Genomic DNA, 23,288 nt, shown 5'->3' with positions numbered 1-23,288 from the left:
AGCCGGTAGAACCAAGCTCATCTAAGGAATTACGCCGAGCGTGTCATTATTCGCGAAACCGCTCCTCGCATAGATTGTTTGTCTGTCCGTCTTCATGGCACACTATATATCGCCTCGTCTTGTCATCACCGGCACAAAAGAGCCGTCCACCTTAATCAATGCTAGAATTCGACTGTCCCTATCCTATTCCCCGCAATGAATCTACATTGACTGAGAAGGTACGGGTATTCTCGAAGCCATCATCTGCTATAAACGGAATGCCTTGTCCGGCCATAGGATGGTTGGTAGTATAAGAGGAATGCGGCTCAGCCTTCGCGAATCTCTTTTTCTTCTGACATCCACAACAATCCACGATTGATACGGCTCACTTACCCGTCGTCGCCATGAAGTTCGTCCTCGCATCGGTCCTCTGCACCGCCCTGGTGTCTGCCTTCCCAATGGCAGATCCAGAGCCGGTTCTGGATTGGCGACAGGCTGCTGAGAGCATCAACGACAAGTTCGTCGCCAAGGGCAAGAAGTACTTTGGCACCTGCGCAGACCAAAGCCGCCTTGGTGCTGGATCCAATGCTGCCATTATCAAGGCCAATTTTGGTCAGGTCACCCCTGAGAACAGGTAAGCAGAGAACTGGAGCCCACCAGAGTCGCATTCCTGCTAATATGCGCACATAGCATGAAATGGGACTCCACGGAAGCATCCAAGGGTAGCTTCAAATTCGATGGCGCAGACTACCTTGTCAAGTTCGCCACAGAGAACAACAAGCTCATCCGTGGTCACACAACGGTCTGGCACTCGCAGCTTCCGGGATGGGTCTCGTCGATCCGTGACAAGACACAGTTGACGGAAGCCATGAAGAACCATATTACGACCGTCATTGGGCGCTACAAGGGCAAGATTTACGCTTGGGATGTTGTCAACGAGATCTTCGATGAGAATGGCGGCTTCCGTTCTTCCGTCTTCTACAATGTCCTTGGACAGGACTTTGTTAAGATTGCGTTTGAGACTGCGAAAGCCGCGGATCCAGATGCTAAGTTGTATATCAATGATTACAAGTAAGTTTCTAGGGATTTACTTTTCGCAGATCTTGGGCTAAACAGATTCCCAGCCTGGACACTGCCACCTACGCCAAAACCCAAGGTATGATCAAGAACGTTAAAGCCTGGATCGCCGCAGGAGTTCCTATCGACGGCATTGGATCTCAATCTCATCTTAACGGAAACCAAGCCGCCGGCACCGCCGCTGCCATGGCCGCTCTTTGCGCTGCGGCGCCGGAGTGTGGTATCACCGAGCTCGACATACAGAGTGGCAGCAACCAGAACTGGATAGACGTGGTTAATGCCTGTGTGAAGGTTTCCAATTGTGTGGGCATCACCGTTTGGGGCGTCCGTGATCCGGATTCGTGGAGACCAAGTGGGAACCCATTGCTGTTTGATTCGAGCTACAAGGCGAAGGCAAACTACAATGCAATTGTTCAGGCACTATCCTGAGAGGATGTCGGAGTAGTTAGGGGGAATTCCTAAAATTAGCATGTATGTACATAGTTTAGATAAGAACGTCCCGATACCCATCACCAGAGATCCCACCGTCGCCTCCCAGAACTAATCGTACACATTTCCTTTCGGCTACGGCAATTTCGCTCAAATTCTCTCACCAAAGAAATAAAACACGAACGGAACAGGAATCAACGACGTCGCGGGCCCTCTCATGATGCTGCTTACAGGTCCAATACAAATGTTATGGCATAGCAGACCCACCGCTAGCAGAAATTCACCTGCGAAGCAAGGCGTGAAACTTTTGGAGAAGATTTTAGTAGGCGCAGAGGTGAGGAAGTGGATTGATTGCTAAAGGAGTTTGCCTAAGGGTCTATATATGCAAAGATTGAGCGAGACAGCAGGAGACTTATAAATAGATGACTTGTAGGAGGTGAAATTACGTCATCATATAACTAAATTGTAGAGATATCTGTAACTGCAGACAAATATCCCTAGCTTAAGTAGATTAAATTAAAAGCTGCATAAGACTCAAACACATTAATAGGCAGTTTTTATTAGTTATAAACAGTTAAAGAGATGTGTAAAGCGCATACGTAGCAATTCTAAACAATTTCAAGTAAGCGGGATTGCATAGAGAGGAGTCTCTAAGTAGATAATTAAGTTTGCGCATAACTACAGAGCCGTCTAAGAAGTTAATTATAACAAGGTTAGAAGATATATCTCTAAATCTAATTAGAATACAATCTTTTAATATTTAGCTTCTACTATTCTTACACCCCTTTTTAGTTGCTATTCTTACACTCTCTTTAATTAGAACCAGGGCTTTACAAAGACTATGCACATAGTAATTGCTAAACTGTTAAAGTTTTACTAGAACATAAAGATTTTCTTACTCTCTACATTTTTCTTTACTATAATATAAAATAATTACACTAAATTTAAAAGCTATTTAAAAATATTTAAATAAAACTTGTTTTAATTTTTCTAGCTTTTATTAAAGTTTTAAAAACTAGTAATAGAGAGAGTAACTAAATGTAGTAGTATTAAAATAATTTTTTAAAATTTTTATATAAAATTAACTTAGAGTTATAAAAGTATTAAACAAAGTATATTTAGAAAGGTAAAATGCTATAAAAGCTTATCTTTTTAAAAACTAATAGCTAGCTATATTAATACCTTGCTTTTTAATAATTAAATTAAAAGTTTTAATTACTATTTTCTATAATATATAAATGTTTTATAGTATTGCTGTTGCAATAAGATTTAATAGAGTTAAACTTTAAGTTTTTTCTATAAATGTGTTATTATACCTAGCGCTTACTTTTATTAAAATAGTATAGAAACTATAAAGTTTTTATATTTTTATCTATAAGTATTAATATAGTAGGGTTCTAGTTAACATGTACTCTACTAGCAAAAAATGTTCTAATATAACTAGCTTTAATATATATTAAAATATATAAACTTAGTTTAAAATTTTTAAAGTATTTTAATTTTAATTTCTATTAGTTCTCTACTAATTATTACACTAGATAGAAGAAAATTAATTATTAAAAGCTGAATGCGTATTAAAAATAGCTTCTACTATTCAATATTAATAAAGTTATTAGTTTATAAAGCATCTAAAACATTTACTTTAATAGTTAATTTAGCAACTATATAGTATATAGTAGTTTTCTAGTCAACTATAAAACTAAAAAGCTTTACTAAATTACTAAATAATATATATATATATACATATAGTGTCTAAAGCTGTATAATAATAAATAAGTAAAGTATATAATATACAAGAAGATACAGTAGACTTACTTTTTAGTAAAAGAATTAAGTTTATTATTTAAATTTAAATAAATTACTACTTTTCTAGATAGAGTTTTACTATTATTATATAGACAGTATCTATTCTTTTCTATGCTTTACTCTATTTAGCTATCTATTAGTTATTTATATATTTAAGTTTAGTCTAAACGCATCTAGTTAAGCTTAAGCCTAGCTAGCAATTTTGTGGTGCCTAGGCGCCTTGTTTTTTGTAATCGTGCCGCTAAATTCACGCTGCTTGTTAGTAGCTACATGAGGTTATATATCAGCCTTCTATTTTGTTAATACTGGTTTCTAATCTAGCAGAGCATGATGCAATAACCTCATTTAGTATTAGCTTAACTCTAGCGCATTGAATTCGCTCGAGACGTTGCCAGGCAAAAGGCAGCATATCCCGCAAAAAGCTTTATTCTTACCTTCTTTCTGACTGGCGATATGTGCCATTAACGACGCTGCTGTAGACCGCAGCTATGGTCAGAACATAACCATGTTCTCACCCTACCTAAGCGGCGTTGTTGGTAGGACTACCTATTTCTTTAAACTCCGTAGCAAGAGTATAGGTGCCGGTAAGATTCGCGCGCACATATGCATGCCGTGACCTATGCTTTTTAAAGAAGTCATAATCATACTTAATTGTTCTGTCCTTAGGCACCACTATTATCTTACGAAAGACAACTTCTAGACTCTAGATGTCAAACGACGTGTTCTAAGGCTTATAGTCAGCCATCTTAGGCGTGTAATACTTCGGCGTTGTTCCATTCACCTAACTGTAGTGCTACCATCTTGATCTGTACAATTGAATGGCAGCCCAAAACTAGCACACAGGACGTTGCCGCCATGGTTGGTTTGATATCTTTATGCTGAATGCTTTCCCCGTGCAGAAACTCAAGTGTTCTAGCCAGACAGCTAAAGGAGGTACGCAAATCTCTATATCTAGGCCTGTCGGCAAGCGCAAGGTAGGTAGACAGGTCCATGTCAGCTATAACGGACATTATCAGGCTTATATATCTTTACCCAGTGTATCTTCAAACAAACTCTACTATGCAGTGGTGCTTTCAATGCTTCAGAATTCCAGTCTCAGCAATAAACCGTTTAGTGTGTTTTCTCGTTCGATCACTAAATATAGTGCCCTAAGATACCGGCTTTAACGAAGACTGTCAGAAGCTGATTGTGCTAACGACCTAGTCAACCTGTCTGAATCCTCCAGGGCCGAGGACTCCTTTCACCTCAAGCTGAAGGATCTCATCCATTGGAAAGTAGCAATGCTAGCCTTGTTCGCCCTTCTCTCGGTTTATTGAATTAGTCGTCACCGGGTTCTAGGCAGCCACAAACTGAGCGATTGCTAGGCCGAAGACATAGCGGTAGGCCTTGTTTAGTAAAAGGAAGCCATGATCAGAGTATCTAAGGTCAACAAAGGTGTCAAGAAGGTCTATGCAGTTAATCGTCAAGGATAATATATATACTCAGAATTTTGCTCTATTACACATTGTCTTGACCTAACAAGAGCGAGACCTGTTAAATATCAGAGTCGTTGTACGCTGTTTGCCTTTAGTCGCTATTGGCAGGGAGGTTGCTTCGTTAACTAATAACGGGTTGCGCAAGAACGTTTGTAAGGACAGACGGCGTTATTGCCACCATTATATTCCGTAAAAGTTCTTTACGTGCAAGTGTCTTCTTGTGGTCCGCGCCAAGTACCTTCTCCTGCGGCTGGACTAACTGTCGCAACAGCTGCTCTTCCTCGGTGTACTTCTGCTTTTTATAACATTCTAGAGCTAGCTTGAATTCTTCCTTCCCTTTTCTTAAACTAGGATATTGCTTGTGTCAATCACAGGAAAGAATGGGACGATGGTAGGGTACTCAGAGATTTGTGTTCCATACGAACGGCGGCGAAGGTCATAGAAAGGACCGTAACCTGCTAAACGGTAGGAGGATATGAATTTGAAGCCTCTTATTGAACAAGAGCTTCGGTGGTGGTTGCAGCGCATGTGGTACGTATGAAGAATTGCAGTCTTGCTGTGCTCACAGTAGTGGTAGGTGATGCGTCTATCGCCGATCTAAACGTGCCCATTGTCTTAGGCCTGGAACCTCCAAGCCTCGCTCCTGCCAGCAACGTGTGAGGATGGCTTCTGTGTGGACAGCTTTGGCACTAGCACTCATCACTTTCTTGTAACAGGAGCACCGGAGGATTTCAAGCTCTCAAATTCTACTACCTACTGGCGCTTCTTTCATTAAATATGTTAGCGAGGGGAGTGTCCAGGTTTCTTCCGCCGCAGCGATTCCCCAAGAATCGCTAAGTCTACGACTCCCTCGGTGGCATCAATCCCGTACAACCACTGCGCTTTTGATAAAGAGTCCTTCGACTGCAACCTTAATCAGGAATCTCGACACACTAGAAACACTCACGCTGTCAGTCATACGCATTCCGTCACCCTTGCTGTCCAGCGTTTGCACGTCCGCCCTTGTGTCAGTCGGCCTCTGCCTCGGATCGTCAAATTGCAGCATCGAAGCCCTCACAAGAGTCTAATCCATCTCCGTTAACCGAATTTCCTTGTCTACGAGGCCGTGGTCCTCGAGAGCGTACTTGATGTTGGTCTATCCAACGAATGCCTTGGACAGCCACGGTAGGTTAGCCCATGAATCCCCTACACCTGCTGTCGACCTCACTACAATGCGATAAATGCCGGCATGCTCCAGAACCTCGCAAATATTGGACCATGAGTCGGTCAGGAAGCGAGGAGGTAAGAGCTGAGGCGCGAAAGGGCTGTCAAACTTGCGGACTGTGTCCAATGTGATGATTGCTGCAAAAGGTGTCAAGGAAGGCGCCGCTGAGAGAGCAATTTTTATGTCGGACTTCGACAGTGGCGAGCCAGTGACGACGGTGAGGCCAGGACGAGGGGTGAGGCTGCCAGAGGTACGGACGAGGGCTATCGCTGCATGACCTTGAGAGAGTAATTCAGATATGACGTGCTGGCCGGTCCGTCTAGTGGCGCCGAGGAGGAGGAAATGTATGATATTCGACGATGAGAAATACTGTTGGGTACTCGTCTGCCTGAGCTTGCGGGGAGACCAAGAGGCTTCGTTACAAAAGAGCGGCGGGGTTGCGGAGCATTTATGGAGTTGACCACTATGGTCGGTATGGGGGACCGATTTAGAGACAAAGTTAGCCGCTGATTGGATTGTTCGGTCCGCATACTGCTAGCGGAAACCGCATGCAATCTCATACACGCACGCCGACCGACTCGCTTCTTATCTCTTTACCCTGAAATGCGCTAGGTGATGTAATTGCGGGTGTGAGAGCGTGATACATGAGTGAGACACAGAGCTAAATCTACCATGTTTTCAACAGTCACTTCTGTGTTCTTCTATTAACAAAGAACATTCTCACTTCTGCATTCAGAGTGTGAAGAGGTGTGCAGGGTCTCTGTCCAACAGCGTTCGGTAGTGCCGCCGGCCTTCTCCCGCTGGACTTGTTGGCTATGAAGTCCGCGGATCCCATTGATTGTGAAAAGACAGGAATCAGATGCGTGGCTCAGAAAGATTGCGCCACTTTGCCATAAACATCAGCGTACTTTAGATCGCTCCCCTCGACTACTCCTAATCCCACTGCACGTTCTATAAGCCTTTACTCTTTCACCCACATTGCTAGCTACGCCCTGCAATCGGTTGTTCTCGGTCCGCAGCTTGGCATAAAGATCTGGTGAGGAGTCTAGTGCCCCCAAGAGAACGATTTTCAGTATCTGATGGAAAAAGCGCATGAAAGACACTGAAATAAGCTCAGGACTAGCAGGTCTGGTCTCCCTATGAACGAGGTCAAGATCAATGAGCCACGATTCTAAAGAGTCCAGCAGAGATGCTTTCTCGGATAGCAGTTGAAGAGCATGACCTGCTGATTCGACATGCGACACTTTGCTGAGAAATTCAAGCGTCGATGCAGCGATCCTTGTTAACTCTGTCCGCATGTCGGGTGCAATCGTGCGAAGATCGCGAGATTCAACAGGCTGTTGATGCGGCGAGACTAAACACACAGACACCGTCGTCTCGCTTATATCGGCTGTTGCTGGAGGATCCGCGAACTTACATGGTGCAGCGAACAACTTGATGATGAAAACATCTAGGAAGGGTAGCTGGTCATGGTGTGCTGGCACCAATTTATTCGCGGCAACAAAATTGGGCCTTGCCCGATGCTCGTGCATGATCCTGAGCCCTTGAATGATATGCTGGGCCATAGAAGCGTAATTTCCCCGGACTTGCTCAATGCTGATGAAGACCTGACAGCAAAGTAATGCCGACTTCAACCTGTAAGGGCCCGGAGACGATAAGTTAGACGCGAGACCTCCTAAAGCCATACAGTATTGTTGGAGGCCATAGCCATAGCCCGGGGCCCGCTGCGCGACAGACGCTGGAACGTCTTCGGACGTCTCGAGATTTTCCCGAAGAGCTCTGAGAGACGAGACTGCGTGTCGTATCGGCGGATCAGTCAAGCTGGCTTGGAGGACTTGCCTGGCTTCTTCACCACAGCCTAGCTTCACGTCGAACATGGTCTTGGTTGAGAAGTAACGATTGAGAAGGTCGATGTCCTGAGGGGCGATCTCAGTTAGGGTGGGCCGGATGGGTTGTAAACCAGCGCGTGACTTGATGTCGCCAGCATGAGCGTTCTTGATGGGTTGACTGGTAAAAAATCTAAAGGGAGACTCGTAGCCGTCGCAAGTACGACCAGTGTCGAGACATTTTCGGCAAAATGGCTTGTTCTCGTCGCATTTGACCTTCCGTATTCTATTGCTAGTGAGCATAATCACTGCAGGGCCGACCCCCCGTGTGATTCTCATTCCTCGGGTGTGGGCCAGTGATGGGATTTAAGACTGACCTGCAGGTTGCACAACCAGTTTTCACCTTAGTTCTAAACTGTATGTTCCGTTTGCGGGCGACAAGGCTTCCGGTCATCGTTGGGTGGTGGGTGGGACATTCACGCTTGTCGCGCAACACCCTACAGACGAGAGGAAGTTTCGTAGCAAGAAATCCGAGCAGGCAAATCAAATAATGCACATGGATTCATCACTAGGACTACGAGGCGGGCGAGTCGGTGTCGCTTTGAGTCAATTGTGTTGTTGAGGAGCAGGCGTCACAGCTAGCTCGATTAGGTGACGAAAGCGAACCGACCAACCATACGTGCCGTAGAAAGCGCTTCATCGTTCCGGCATACTCGCGATTGTCATAGCTCCGTTCCGAGGTCCCGTCGTCTCGCTCGACTTATATATCGAGTGGCTGGCCCACACTCTCTCAAAAGGAATACTTGCACATGTTGAAGCTCATCACAAACCACCCTAGATTCGTGTCGAAACTACTGCACAGCTCGAAAATGCCAGCTTTCACTCTGTATGGCTCTCGCGGTTCAACCAACACCGATCGTGTCCGCCTGACTCTCGCCGAAGGTGGCTTCACAGATTACGAACTCGTGCTTCTCAACCTGCAAAAAGGGGAACAGAAGGTGGGTGGCCCGTTTCTCTTGGAAGACGACACGGCTTATCCTCGCGTACGCAAATTGTATATCGCTGACGCCGCTGCACCTAGTCCGAAGAAAACATGAAACGTCACCCGTGGGGTAAAATACCCGTCATCACTTTCCCCGAGGGGTTCACTCTCTACGAGAGCCGCGCAATCTGCAAATACCTCGCGAGGAAGTACTCCTTCCCACTTCTACCCCCGGATTCCGACGTCGAAGCTGCGGCGCTGTTTGAGCAGGCGCAGTCCGTAGAAATGCTCTACTTCGCCGAGCCTGCAGGTAGAATCGCATTTGAGAAATTTGTCAAAAAATTCATGGGGCTACCTCCTAATGACGCCGTGGTCTCAGATGCACTACGGTCGGTCGAGATGTTTTTCGACGTGGCAGAATGTCTCTTACAACAGAAAGACTACATGGCTGGAAAGGGCTTCACTCTCACGGATATCTACTACATTCCGCTGATCCAAAGACTTTTCGCGTGTGGGTACGGAGACATCATCCTCAGTCGCAAAGCTGTGAGTGCTTGGTGGGACCGCTGCATGAATAGGCCAGCCATACAGAAGATGTTGGCCGCTGACAAGGAGGCTGCGGCTGCTGCTCGTAAATAAGATAGAAATTAATCTGAAGAGGAATAGTCGCCTAGCTGCCCGAACTCAGATAACCGCGGTGTGCGCACCAACCCCGTGCGGAATATTGATGATCCGCTCCAATGTGTACATTACCGCCGCGTTCGCTAGTGTCTCCAACCTGTTAAAGATGGAGGCGTTGGAGAGTACATGACAGCAAGCATTGCTTACTAGAAAAGTACCGGCCCTATAACACTTCATGCCCTACTCACCGCAAGCCATCTAGAAAAGTAGTAACTCCCAGAAACCTCTACTATGGCTGTTCAAAAGCGTGGCAATGTGCAGGATGCTCCCGTGACCCTTGAGGGCTTATTGACGTCGGCGAAGGAGGTAATTGGGGAGGAAGGATAGACGGGAGTCGACGACGGGACGGCATAGGCCGCTCTGAAGGCGAGCTATGCAGAGTTTGCCAAAGGCGACCAGGACACTTTCATGGAAGTCTGAGTGAGTGCCTGGTTCCGAGAGGGCTGCAGAGGACACTTCAAATCCTCGACAAAGAGCTATTGCGTATTCCGTAAATGAAGGAGAGCGCAGCCTCGGTCGTTACAAAAGTTGTGAGGCTGCGATAACCAAGCAGACGTCGCCGAAAGCATGCAATGTCTGGAGGACTGGCATGACAGGGACACGATGATGCGCGGGGCAGCTTATCTCACAAGTCACGTGACAACGGTCGCAGCTGAGGTGGCAGAAAGCCAAGGAGGCGACCATCAGGCTTGGCAACGACCAAGCTAAGGAACGAAGGGATATATAACAGGCATAGATCTCCTGGCTAGATTGTCTCTTCGTAGTTATATTTAAATCTACACTGGACACGTAGATTTTCCCTAGTGTATGTAACAGCGCAGGCTGTAACGGCACAGGCAAGACAATGGGTCCGAATGCGGTAGGAGTCCACTCAGAGGCATATGGGAGTGCGTGGGGACTCAATGACCTGGGAATTCCAATTGACATCTATAGGCCTTGTACGAAGGATATCAGAAAACTACTGAGCTAGCTACGGGGGAGAGGTGCGACTAAATACATGAGGGAATAGGGGTAACAGCAGGGGTGGGGGCCAGGTCGGGGTCGGGGCCGATACGAGGGCCTTCCGGAGGTTCCGGGCCGCCCGAGATGGAACGATTCATGAGACTCGTTACACAGGCAAGACAATGGGTTCGAATGCGGTAGGAATCCACTCAGAGGCATATGGGAGTACGTGGGGACTTAATGACCTAGAGATTCTATTAACACCTATAGGCCTTGTACAAAAGAATATTAGAAAACTACTAAGCTAGCTAATAGAAGAGGTGCGACTAAATACTTAGGGGAATAAAGGTAACTGCAGGGGACAGGGTTAAGTTAGAGTTAGAGCTAATACAGGGACCCTTTAGATAGGTTCTAAGCAACCTAAAATAAAATAGTTTATAAGAATTATTACACTACTTCTTTTTTTTATAGGCTAATAGTTCTTATTTATGGTGTTTAGAAAGTATTTAGAACTAATTTAAAACTAATTTAGATAAAATATAATAAAGTATAACTTTCTAATAAAAAATTTTTATTACTAAAAAAAGAGACTAAAAACCTAAAACTTATAAAATACTACAACAGTTCATAAATAATCTGTAAAAGCAGAGCTTGCTTTAAGTACACTGTTATTTCACGCTTAAAAACCCTTTGCAGGAAATTATTTTGTATTATAAGTAGCCTTAGTAAGAAGGCTGTGAGTGTAGCAGACAGACTAGAGCTATCCGCAGCCTAAAAACCCTTAAAAAGTGAATTATTCTAAGCACTAGCCTAACTAGGTAGATGCCTATACCACTAATAAACGCTATAGACTAGAAGAGACCCTACTTCTTCCTATCTAAATAATTATTTATAAAATTGTAGTACTGTCTAAAGTCCTAAGTAATACAGATAACAAATTTAACATCTTAAGCCTAGATAGTAATACATTTGCTATAGATAGCAGCCTGTTGTGTACTTATAACCTTATTAGTTTAATACTTTGTCTAATACTAACCTATTAACACCTACACTTTATTAGAGTTATAGTAAAGGACTTAGCAGTTGTCTATAATGCACAGAGTGCCTAAGCGCTTTACTAGAAAGTAACAGAGTTATTATAACTAATATTTTAGGTAATTTTGTAAACTAGACAACAAAAAGAATTAATAGTAAAAAAAAAGCAAGTATTTTGCTTAGCTAACTAGTAATACTTAATTTATTAAAGCGTTGCTACTACCTATAATTAGTATAGAATAAGGTACATAAAAATAGAATTTAACATACACTTATTCTTCTAAAGCTTCTAACCCTTACTAGTCCCCTTCTATAATAGAACACAGGCGCCTCCCTTCCTATAGGTAATTTACTATAAGGGCAGTAAATTACTACACTTCTAGTAGGAAGTCTTCTAACTCTTCTGTCCTTTGTCTAGCTTAGGAGCAGGGCAGGGAGCTTTTTAAGGCGCCTTGTAAGAAGCTTTGCGTAGAGTTTTTCTAGAGAGAGCTAAAATACATTAGTAGTGTCTATTACTATGTCTATTACTATTGCTATACTTTTTTTAGCACTATTTACTAGAGGAAAACAAGAGCAAGACATTTTAACTAAGTAAATGCTATAAAGTAAGTAATAAACTAGATACAGGTTTAAACTAATATTAGCGTAAAACAGCATTATAAGTAAATAGGTACATACATAAAGTAAAGGTTAGTAAAAATAGTGTAAAAAAGCTACTACTTAGCAGTAGGGTAGTTTTAGAGTAGGTAGTAGTAAAAGTGTAAGTGTAAAAGTTTAAAAAGTTAGGTAGCAACCTAGTTAAAGCTAACCTTTACTTTTACTACTTACTTAGTAACTTTACTAGGACCCTAACTGCGTTACTAATATTATACTAGTAACTAAGAACACGTACTATTACACAACTAGCTCTTATAAATTACATTAAAAACCCTAAGTTTATAATAAACTATTATATTTAGCAGTATTAAACACAGTATTAAATGTTATATTAGACACATAAAACTATAGTAAAAGTAAGTAAAAGTAAAATCTTTAATAAATAAAAAAAATTTAACTAGCTTACTGCTATTTACTATAGCAACACACTACACTACGTAGTAGGCTGCTGCCTAAATAACGCAATAGCCTGCGCATATGTTTAAGGACTTTAATTACTTAGACTTACATATACTTTCTTACTTCTATAATGCTACTAGTTAATTTTTAGTATAGCGCAATATTATATAAATCTTTGTGTAAATTATCTATTACCTATTTATTACTACTACATGCACTATAGCAAAGCGCAAGAAAAGCCTATTAGAATACTCTACTAACCTAAGCATAGTGCAAAATCTAAAGCAGTGGACTCTACTAACTAGAGAGGGCGCCTAGCGTAATTTAGACTGTATTGCGACTAATACAGCCTACTCTAAATTCTAGACTAACAAATTCTGCCTAGTAGTACAGCATCTATTAGATGCTAAACATAACAATAATAAAAAGTCTAAACTAAAAGCACACCTATGTGTGTAATCTAAGAATGTTGCAACAGCAATATAGTAAGTGCATATAGTATTAAATAGGTAATAGACAGTAGCTAATTTGTTATAAATTTAGTAAAAGTAAACATTACAGCTAAAAGGCTATTAAGCGTAGTGCAGACCCTAGTAAATTTAGTAATTAACATGCATTTTTTATTAAGCAAACTACGCTTTTTAAACTCCTAGACATATATATGCCTCTCTAACACTGCTACCTAGACATAGAGCCTATAGATATTAACAGTCTAGAGCCTACAAACGCTGTTAATCCCTAATATAATAACACTTTAAATAATAGCAGTCTACTCTCTACAGTACTAATAATAGACGTGGAGAAAGCTAATAAGCTGCGCTAATAGAGATATATTAAATTAATATTAGTAGATATAGTTACTAGTACTAATAAGAAAATTAAATTTCTAAAGATGCACAACTTCTGCGCCTATGTCTAGCATATAAGCAATACTGTATTCTAGGTAAGCATATGCCACCTAATACATCTAATACCTGTCTAATACTAGTCTAATACCTGTCTAATACCTGTCTAATACCTATCTAATACCTGTCTAATACCTGTCTAATACTTTACAGCGCTATGTAGACTAGATATGTGCAGGCTTTTCTAGGTACCTACTACCTATTAGCAACAATATTTAAGACTGTTAATGTTAAGTAAGTTTCCTATTAACAGCTATAATATTCCTTAAGTAGGCTAATAGTAAGATATAGTCTACTATAGTTAAATTAGCATTTAACTTTACTAATTAAGCTTTTTATAAAGTTGTTGCTATTAACAGTCCCTCCTAGCTACTAATTCTACCTTTTAAGATACTATTCTTAAGGGCTAAATAGGCAATTATAACAGTATTGTATACTGCACAGCTAGGCAGTTACTTTCTAGCTTCTAATATTTAACTAGCAACCTTAGACAAAAGTATTAGTCTCTTAAAACTATTTAATTATAAGTTTTTTAATAATTCTAAGTAAGTTTAGTATTAGGTAAGGTATTAAACACTAGCTAATAATATTATGTAGACATTAAGCTGCATTCTAGACAAATTAGTTTAACATAGAGAATGTAAAGTACCTACTAGATACTATTTAAGCTAAAAATAATATAGTGCTAGTAAATTTAACCTAGTTTATTAACATGCTTAAGCTAGACAAGCACTAGGAGTAGAAAAGAAAGTAGCTTAGACATATTAAATAACTTATAGCTACTTAAATAAACAGTCTATACTTCTAACTAATTACTACAACCTTTAACTTATATTAGCATTTTGCTTACTAATTATAGTAAAGTAAGAATTTTTTAAGCAACTAAAAAAGAAAGGTTTATTAAACATAAGCCTTTTAAAGAATTTAACCTACAACACTGCTACATACATAAGCCCTAGTGCATAATTACAGCTTCTACTTATATAAAGAACTGCTCTGTCTAAACTAAGTCCCTAAGACTTATAAATAGTAATAGCTTAAGCTAAATAAAGAGGAAACTGTGTTTATAAGACTACTGCCTAGTTCTAATAAAACTTTTAGTAAATAGAGAAAATTAGAACAACTACTTAACTATTAGCTTGCACATATAAACCTAGACTTGTATAATTAGGAAAGGCTATAAAAACTACCTTTAGCGCCTTTTTATAATAATTAGTTACACTTAACAACTATATAATGTTGTTAACTTCCCTAGTAGATCTATTTATAAGACCTGCCTTAGTCTAGATATTATGCAATAGCATAACACGCCTACTAATGCATAGAGGAAGTAAACTATAAAGATTGCCACTATCTGCAGCAGACACCTTAGCTAGCTTACTACAATTATGCTAAGCGTAAGCTACAATTATAGGTGCACATAAATCCCTTATACTTTAATAATTAATTGCAGATACCTCTGCCCTTTTCCTACATAAATAAATAAAGGTAGAGAAGGAAGAGCGCTTACTTTTAGTAAAAGAAGCACTATAATAGCTTATAAATAAGTTCTAGTTATTTTATGTGCTTATACCTTTGCAAAGATAGCTAAGAGCTTTGCAAAATTATAACTAGCTATCTTCTTGCTATCTTATAACTACATTAAGAACAACTGTCTTTATAAATTGCTAATATAGTAGTTAACTATAGCAGTTAAGAACAGAACCATTACTAGAGCCATTAAATAGTAGGCGCCTGCCTACTAGAGGAAGCTAGCTAAAGTCTCCTAATAAGATAATATTAATACTGCTAAATAAAGCTGTACTCTAAGGAAACGCCTATAAACATCTTCTATAAATCTAAGACAACATTTTAAGTCTAACTATTAACTTCTTATTAACAATAATATACTTTATAGAATGTAGTTAGGCTTATAAAGCTTATAAGCTAGCACTAATAAGTAGTAGCAAAGGTCCTAGTTTAATAGTAATTAGAATACAGAAAACAGAATTTAGGGTTGTTCTAGATATAAGATAAGCAGCAACGCTAGTAGGTGCGCATTGTAAGATAGGTAAAGCAACATTATGCTTAGCTGCTAATATTTTTAGCTTAGATAATATTATTTTAATTACATATATCTTTCTAGTCCCTCTAACACTATTAAGATTAATAAGTAATTGTTATAAAGACTATTTAGCAAAAAAAGCAGTGTAATAATTAATAATTAGGTTGTATAGCAACTGCTGCTTAGCTTGCAAGTTATTAAACACAGTAATAGACACTACAGGTGCATTCTTAACTAGATAGTTCTACTTAATATCTTACTAATATAACACAGAATCTAAATAAAATGTGTTAAAGTAAGCTTTATACTTTTAATTTTTAGTATAGTTAATTAGCTAATCTTCTAAGGACTTATTATTAATAAGGATACCTATATCTCTAGGTTAGAGACAAGTAAGCTTATTAAAAGAGAGACTCTTTTTAAGTACTATATTCTCCTACTTAGGATCCTCCTCTTCTCCTTGCACTTCTAGGTTACTATAAGAATCTAATAGTGTATAATAGCATAACATTTAGCATCTTATATAAGCCTTAGTAAAAATAGCAAATACCTGCTTATTAATACAGTATAACTCTAAAGTTGTCTAAAATAGATAGTGTAACATTAATTTAACATAAGAGAAGTTTTTAATATTAATAGATAGTTTATACTAAAGAATAAAGTTAAAAATTTATAGTTTTACTTAAAGCCTACACTTTAAGCGCTTATTATTATTAAAATAAAGTAGGTAATCTAAATAGCAGATATTAAAAAAGGCTACTAGGTGTTTAATGTACTTCTGCAGTATACTCTTACCTTTTTAAAAAGTATAAGTTTTAGCTTTATTACCTTTATTAGCTACTTAATTATCTTTAGGCTGCCTACTCTAAAAAAAGAAGAAGACTAGCTGTAATTTAAGAGAACAATAATTAACATTAATAACTGTGCAGCTGCAGTGTACTAACGCAATACTAAATAGAGTATGCAGAACCTCCTGTGCACTGTAATTATAAGAGCTAATACTCTTGTTAAAAAGCCTTACTACAAAGAAGAGCATTAGGTTGCTAGGTTTAATATATAGTAATATCTGCTCTGCTATATCCTTAAAAGTCTGTGTTTGTGTCTTGCCTTTTAAAGCGTACACGCCTATATAGTTAACAACGCTAGTAGTGCTAGTGCACACTTATATGTTAGTATTTGCGCGCCATCTAAGCGTAAGTACAGGTAAATAGGTGTTAAGGCGCATATAGTTTCTCTTAGCAGCAAATCTTTTATACTGCTTATCTACTAGCTTCTTAAAACCTAGACTTATTTATAGGGGCTAAAGTATATTAAATTAGTAAACCTTTATATTAGTTTTTTTATTTCTTTTAAGACAATAACTAGCTAAACAGTAATAGATATAGCACTAGGTAAAAACACTTAAAAGCTTTTTAAAGTTAAATAACATAGCTAGTGCTAGTAGTAACAGCACAGAACCCTTGTCTACTAGCTGCTGTGGATTCGGCTCTGGGTGCATTGCTGATATATGACACCCCTAGTATGCTGCTATGCAGGCAATATTAAAATTAGTTGCATTGTTGCCTAACTCTAAATCTAGGTTTAGTACTCCTTTACAGTAGTATAGGCTATAATTATGTGTACTACTTTAGCCTTGCTACTTATACTAATCCTAAAAGTTAGTTATGTTAAACTTAGGAGTTAAAATATAGGTTTTAAAAAGCTAAAATTACTTATTAAAATAATACACTATAATATAAGAATTATTCTAGACAAAATTAGAAGTAAAGTAAACATGTTACTTTAAGTCTGCAGCCTCTTACTCTAAGAACCTTAGCATAAAGCGTAACAAATTGTGCTAATGTTAATCTGTAGTAAAGAACATAATAAATAAAGTTAGATAGCGTAGTTAGCGCACCTTATTAATTTTAGCAAACATGTAATGTAAAGATAATAGATAGGTAATAAATAAACTATTACTTTTAACACTTTCTTCTTTTATACCTAATAAGATTAAGTCCTATAAATATTAGCTATAAGCCTTATAACAGAATTAATTAAATGCTAGCTACTATTTAGCTAATTAAACTTCTTCTATATTAACTTAACTATAATGTCCTTATTACTAAAAAATTTCTTAACATAGAAACCTGCCTTAGTAGCAGACTCTTAGCAGAGAAGGGTGTTAAATGCGGCAAAATAGAACTATAGGTGGCGTGCAAACTGTCTATCTTTATAGCAAATAAGATGCTAGATATAGAATAGATAATTAATTTCTTATAAGCGCAGCTAAACAAACTCTGCTGCTCTACATAGAAATAAAGATAGAAACGCTAGGCTTAGTAGCAGCTTATAGTTTCTAAATTTAGACAGAGAAGTCTATCTTATAAAGGCTATAAAAAGGTATGTTTAATTAGTTGTCCTCTAAATATGCTGTTGTAAGGTCTTAAATTCTATAATGTCTAAAGTAAAGTTAAAGACAATTTTATAATTAGAATCTTTTAACTCTTTAATTTCTAGGTCTTTTATTACTAAGCTTCTATAATAGCTAGTTATGTTACCTTATTCTAAGGTGTTAGAATAGATACTAGCTATAGAACGTAACAGAACACTACAACCTATGCTAGAGCTAACTGTTAAGCGCTTAGTACTAGGCAGCTGTAGGTGTTGTACACTAGAAGAAGTGTAGGATTTACTTGTACCCTAATTAAGTATTCTAAGTGCACCTACAACGCTTTGTTAATAGTTGTTAGTTGCACTAGTAGTAGTACTAGAATTAGACAGCAGATTAACATTGTGCTTATAAACAGTATTAGTGCAGGTATTAAACACTAGGTTTGCATTAACATTATCTAGAGTAGCTAACAACTCTTCTTTAGTTACATAAACAGTAGGGAGCTAATTATTAATATAGTTATTAAAAGGTAAAGCATTAAGTGCTTCTTAGTTAATTTTAATGTTATAATAGCTAGAATAGTTAGATTTAAAAAATAGAAGCTACTATAATATAATAGTTTACTACACTTTATAGTCCTTTTTAAATTAGTAATTAATAGCACTAACATTTTTACCTTTAGATGCTAGAGGCTTTAAGATAATAATGTTAAAATTATGTAGAAATAGTAGTAAGTAAAAGAAGACCTTTACAGTATTTACAGCAAAATAGTAAACATACCCCTAATACTTATACTGTTAACCCTAGTGCTGCCTTAGCTCTATTATAATCTGCACTCTAGCTAGAAGTTGTTCCTTAGTTATAGTTAGTATTAGAAGATAAGATAGCACAGGACCAGAATCTAGCCTATTTGCAGCACCCTATAAGGGCACCTAATTAGGATTGTCTAAGTAGTTGCGCCTGTCTTTTTAACATATAGCACATTTATGTAGAGTAATATCTAAATTAAACTACTTTTAGTTACACACTTTATATTTCTCTAGATTTATCTTTTTAAGCTTTAGGTAGAATTTTGCTATTAGACTCTTATTTTTATTTAATAGTGCTAGATTATTAAGAGATTTATCTACAGTAAATTACATAATATAAGGCGTTTCTAGCATGCTGTATGCTCTTTGTTCTGCTTTAAATAGAGCATCTATTCTAGCCTTATCCTCTAACAAATGCACAGTATTACTGTTTACTAATTCTTGTAATAAGGCAACTAGGAATTGTCTAGAAAGATCTTCCTATAATAATAAAAAGAACTAAGAAGTAAAAGAAACACTTAAAATGCTAGAGACATTACTAAATAGGTGTAGTCTACAAGATTAATAAGTCTGTTCTAATGTATGTAACTAGTATGCATTTTAAAGGAGCGCAGGAGTTAGACCTAGGTTTAATAGTAGTATAGGCTTAAGGGCCTTGTGCTGTATAGTACACGCCTGCATATTACCTTAACAACTTACACAGTTTGCCTTCTACTTAACACTATCCTTAAATTAATTAATGCCTTTAACAAGAGCAATGTTGCATTTGCTGCATTTATGTAGAGGTGTAGAAGTACAAGACTAGGCGTTAGGTAGTTAACAAAAAGAAGCACTGTTTAGTTAATAAGATTAGGTAAAGCGTGTTTAGCAAGAATAAGCAGCGCGTGTTTAATAAAAGTAAGCAACACTATTTTAATAGAAATTATTTTAAACTGTAACTGTAAAAATATTTGCTGTGTTTATAATATTAGCAAGTAGGCAACATTTTCTCTTTGCGTTAGCTAAGGGATCTAAAGCAGTAGGGGTTGCTAGGCGTTTTCTAGCAGGCTAGAGTCTAGTAGTACAAGAAGCACAACGTACCTTCTATTAGAAGAACTACTAATTAGTCACAGAATTAAGTAGACAGTGACAGTTAGCGCATTAAGGTAAGTTGTTTAGGTTAAAGAATAGTTGCAGCATAATGCTTAGTAAAGTAGTATTAGACAGGTAATAGACGCATAACAACAACATTTAACTGCAGCAGGATAAACACGTGCAGCACACAACCTACTACAGCCTGCAACTAAGCGTGGCTGATGCAAATCCCTAACACACTAATGTAGCTAGAGAGGTGGAACTAACGCAACTAACTATAATTTAAACATGTTTTACACAACGCATGCTAGAGCAAACTGCGTGCAAATTAACATAAAAGTGCACTTATGTTAGGTATACATTTTTTTTAAAAAAAAACGTAAGAAATACACAAGGTAACAGAGAAATAGCGTTACTAGGGTTTATCTAAAGAAATCATAACTAACTAGCGCGTCTAAAAGAGGAGATTCTGCTAAACTTTTCGTTCTGCAAACCCGAATATAATAAGCAGAGCAAGCTCTGCTAATAACCCTTTTATAATAATATTTTTGTTTAGTAGTAACTAGTAGTGTAGTTATTATTAATATAGCACATTTATTATTTATAGTAATAAGCGTTTGCTTGCCTTACTTATATAGTGTAATTAATGTTATTAATCTTTTCTTTAGTAAAGTAAGAGTTTTTACTTTTATGTAAAAAGGCTTAATTCTTTTAAAGTAATACATTAATTAATTTAAAAAATCTAAAAACAGAACTTAGTTTAGCTTTTATATAACATTTGTAACGATTCTCATGAATCGTTCCATCTCGGGTCGCCCGGAACCTATCCGAAGGGTCCCCGTATCGGCTCCGACCCTGGCTCGACCCTAACTCGACCTTGACTCGACCTGGCCCTGACTCTGCCCTGCCCCCTGCTGTTACCCTTATTCTCTTATGTATTTAGTTGCACCTTGCCCCTGTAGCTAGCTTAGTAGTTTTCTAATATCCTTTTATACAAGGCCTATAGGTGTTAATAGCATTCCTAGGTTCAGAGTCCCCACACACTTCTATATGCCTCTAAGTGGATTCCTACTGCATTTAGACCTATTATCTTGCCTGTGCTAATACATTATATTAAAAAACTTACTTTTACTAGTAACAGCTTTATTATAATATTACACTAATTATTTATTTAACTATGTCTAAGCTCTAAGACATGTCTAATTTAGTTTAGGTTATAATACTTACACACTATTATATTAAACTATTTAGTTTATAGACTAGATCTTATTAACTTTTAGTTAACTAAAGCCTTTAGGTTTAAAACTTCTTATTCTCTATAATTAGAATTGCTTTTAGAAAAGTTGTAAAAAGTGCGCTAAGGTAGAAACTTAAAGACTACTAATAACTTATTAGAATTAAAGGCAACTGCTAATGTCTAACTAACTACTCTTTAATTCTAGAATTAAAATATGCTTTAGCTAAAGTAAGCCTCTTAAAGTTAATTAATAATCTATGTTAACAGCTAAACCTACTTCTACAGCACTTAAAGCTATACTTCTACCTAATTTAGAGTTAACCCCTAGTAGTATATTTATTAATAATTAAATTACTTAATTATAAGCACAGCTTAAGCAGCTAATCTAGCTAAAAACTGCTAGTTAACCCCTACTAACTACTAAATTACCTCTAATAACGCCCTATACTACTTTTACTACTCTAAGTGTAAGAGACTTTTTAGGCACTCTTTAGACCTAGTAAATTTACTTTACTAAATACACACCTAAAATTAGGATTTTTATAGATAGCAAAGAACTTATATTTAAATAATAGTAAGCTTTTATTATAAATAGACTTAACATTAATTTAGATTACTATTAAAGCAAGTGTGCACACATAGCATTAATATAGGAACACATAGCTAGTATCGCGAAGGATTATCTAGAGCTAGGATACCTAGCTAAATTAGACTAGTTTTAGTTTAAGAGTGTAAAGAATATAATAAAGCTCTTATAAGCTTATTTTATTACTAGTTAGAAGAAGACTAAGGCACAGTAAGCATTCTAAACTTTTAGGATAGATAAAGAAGAGGTGTTTCTTACATTTAAAGCGCGCTTTATTAGTGCAGCTATTAAAGAAAAAGTATTTTAGTTAGATTAGTCTTTTTACTTATAGAAAAAGCTTCCTTTTAGCCTATAAGTACTAAATTATAGTTTTAAACATACCTAGGTAAACTCTTTTAAAGCTATAGTAGCCTACCTTACAGCGTACAATCTAGAAAGAAGGACCTATAAAAAAGACCTTATTAGCTTATCTAAATTATCTCTAATTAATAAACTACACCTACTACTCTAATAATTAATAACTGCATGCGTAGCATTTAGTTTAAAGGACACTGCTAGCAGTGAAAAGGAATACTTAGCAAAGTTACCTAGCTAAATTAAACTAGTTTTAGTTTAAGAAGGCAGAGAACATAACAGTAATACTTTATACTATTATTACTACTAATAGGGACTATTAGTCTACAGAGGGGGGTAGTGTAACAATTCTTATGAATTGTTCCATCTCAGGTCGCCCAGAACCTATCTGAAGGGTCCCTGTATCAGCTCCGACCCTAGCTCAACCCTGACTCAACCTGGCCCCAACTTTGCCCTGCCCCCTGCTGTTACCCCTATTCCCTTATGTATTTAGTTGCACCTCGCCCCTGTAGCTAGCTTAGTAGTTTTCTGATATCCTTTTGTAGGTGTTAATAGCATTCCCAGGTTCAGAGTCCCCACGCACTCCCATATGCCTCTGAGTGGATTCCCACCGCATTCGGACCCATTGTCTTGCCTGTGCCGTTACAACATTTAGTGTAGCTACTTAAGTTATTATTTAAGTAAGATAGTACTAAGCTAGTTCTTTATTAATTTAAAAGGAAAGTTAGTATAGTCTAAGTAAAACCTTTAACTAGTTATTAGTTTAATCTACTTTTAAATTTTTTATCTTTTGTTTACTGTGGTATCAGGCATAAGTAGTGCACATGGACCGCGCACTGCAGGGGTACTACCAGGGTTATCTTTAGATGTTGTTAGGTCTCTCTAATAACAAAAATACACCTAATACTATATAATTTTGTATAGAATTGCATGTACCTCTGTTGCTATGTTGCTAGCTGCATTAACGCGTTACATTGTTTATCTCACTACAATGTTAACTCCATCCACCCCCCCCTTACTATTAATACCTCTTGCGCAACAAACGCCTACAGGTGCAGACGCTGCATCTTGCTAGCTACAACTAAACCTCTATATGTAACCTGTTACGCATAACGCGTAAACAGGTTGCCTATACAATTAAAATACTACAACAGTTTATAAATGATCTGTAAAAGCAAAGCTTGCTTAGAGAAATAGTTAGTACATTAAGGTAGGTTATTTAGGTTAAAGAATAGTTGTAGCATAATGCTTAGCAAATTAGTATTAGACAGGTAATAGACATATAATAACAATATTTAACTATAGCATGTAACTAATTACAGCCTGTAACTAAGTGTAGCTAATACTAATCTCTGTAAGGCTAAGATAGTGCTTACGTGCGACAGGTATATATACTATTCTGCACCTAAAAAT

At 37.7% G+C, this 23,288-nt stretch overlaps 3 protein-coding genes across 3 annotated transcripts; 2 read left to right on the top strand and 1 right to left on the bottom strand.

Moving 5' to 3' along the window:
* Positions 1-383: 383 nt before the first annotated feature.
* BDR25DRAFT_374002 (glycoside hydrolase) lies at positions 384-1,485 on the top strand (the record flags this gene model as incomplete). Its single annotated transcript, XM_033697304.1, has 3 exons — positions 384-613; positions 670-1,050; positions 1,104-1,485. The coding sequence occupies 3 exons, from the start codon at positions 384-386 to the stop codon at positions 1,483-1,485; spliced, it is 993 nt and encodes a 330-aa protein (XP_033544616.1).
* Positions 1,486-6,721: 5,236 nt separating this feature from the next.
* Positions 6,722-8,382, bottom strand: BDR25DRAFT_291112 (uncharacterized protein). Its single transcript, XM_033688569.1, has 2 exons — positions 8,174-8,382; positions 6,722-8,082 (listed from the first exon to the last, which is right to left on the bottom strand). Exons 1-2 carry the CDS (start codon positions 8,248-8,250, stop codon positions 6,870-6,872), a joined length of 1,290 nt encoding a protein of 429 aa, XP_033544615.1. The 5' UTR covers positions 8,251-8,382; the 3' UTR covers positions 6,722-6,869.
* Positions 8,383-8,665: 283 nt separating this feature from the next.
* BDR25DRAFT_327038 (glutathione S-transferase domain-containing protein) lies at positions 8,666-9,417 on the top strand (the record flags this gene model as incomplete). Its single annotated transcript, XM_033692314.1, has 2 exons — positions 8,666-8,794; positions 8,878-9,417. 2 exons carry the CDS (start codon positions 8,666-8,668, stop codon positions 9,415-9,417), a joined length of 669 nt encoding a protein of 222 aa, XP_033544614.1.
* Positions 9,418-23,288: the final 13,871 nt, after the last annotated feature.

The sequence above is a fragment of the Lindgomyces ingoldianus genome, assembly GCF_010093535.1.
Source record: "Lindgomyces ingoldianus strain ATCC 200398 unplaced genomic scaffold BDR25scaffold_27, whole genome shotgun sequence".
In the NCBI taxonomy this organism is placed as follows: domain Eukaryota; kingdom Fungi; phylum Ascomycota; class Dothideomycetes; order Pleosporales; family Lindgomycetaceae; genus Lindgomyces; species Lindgomyces ingoldianus.
Note: the sequence above shows the minus strand (reverse complement) of the source record. Positions and strands in the feature narration are given on the sequence as shown.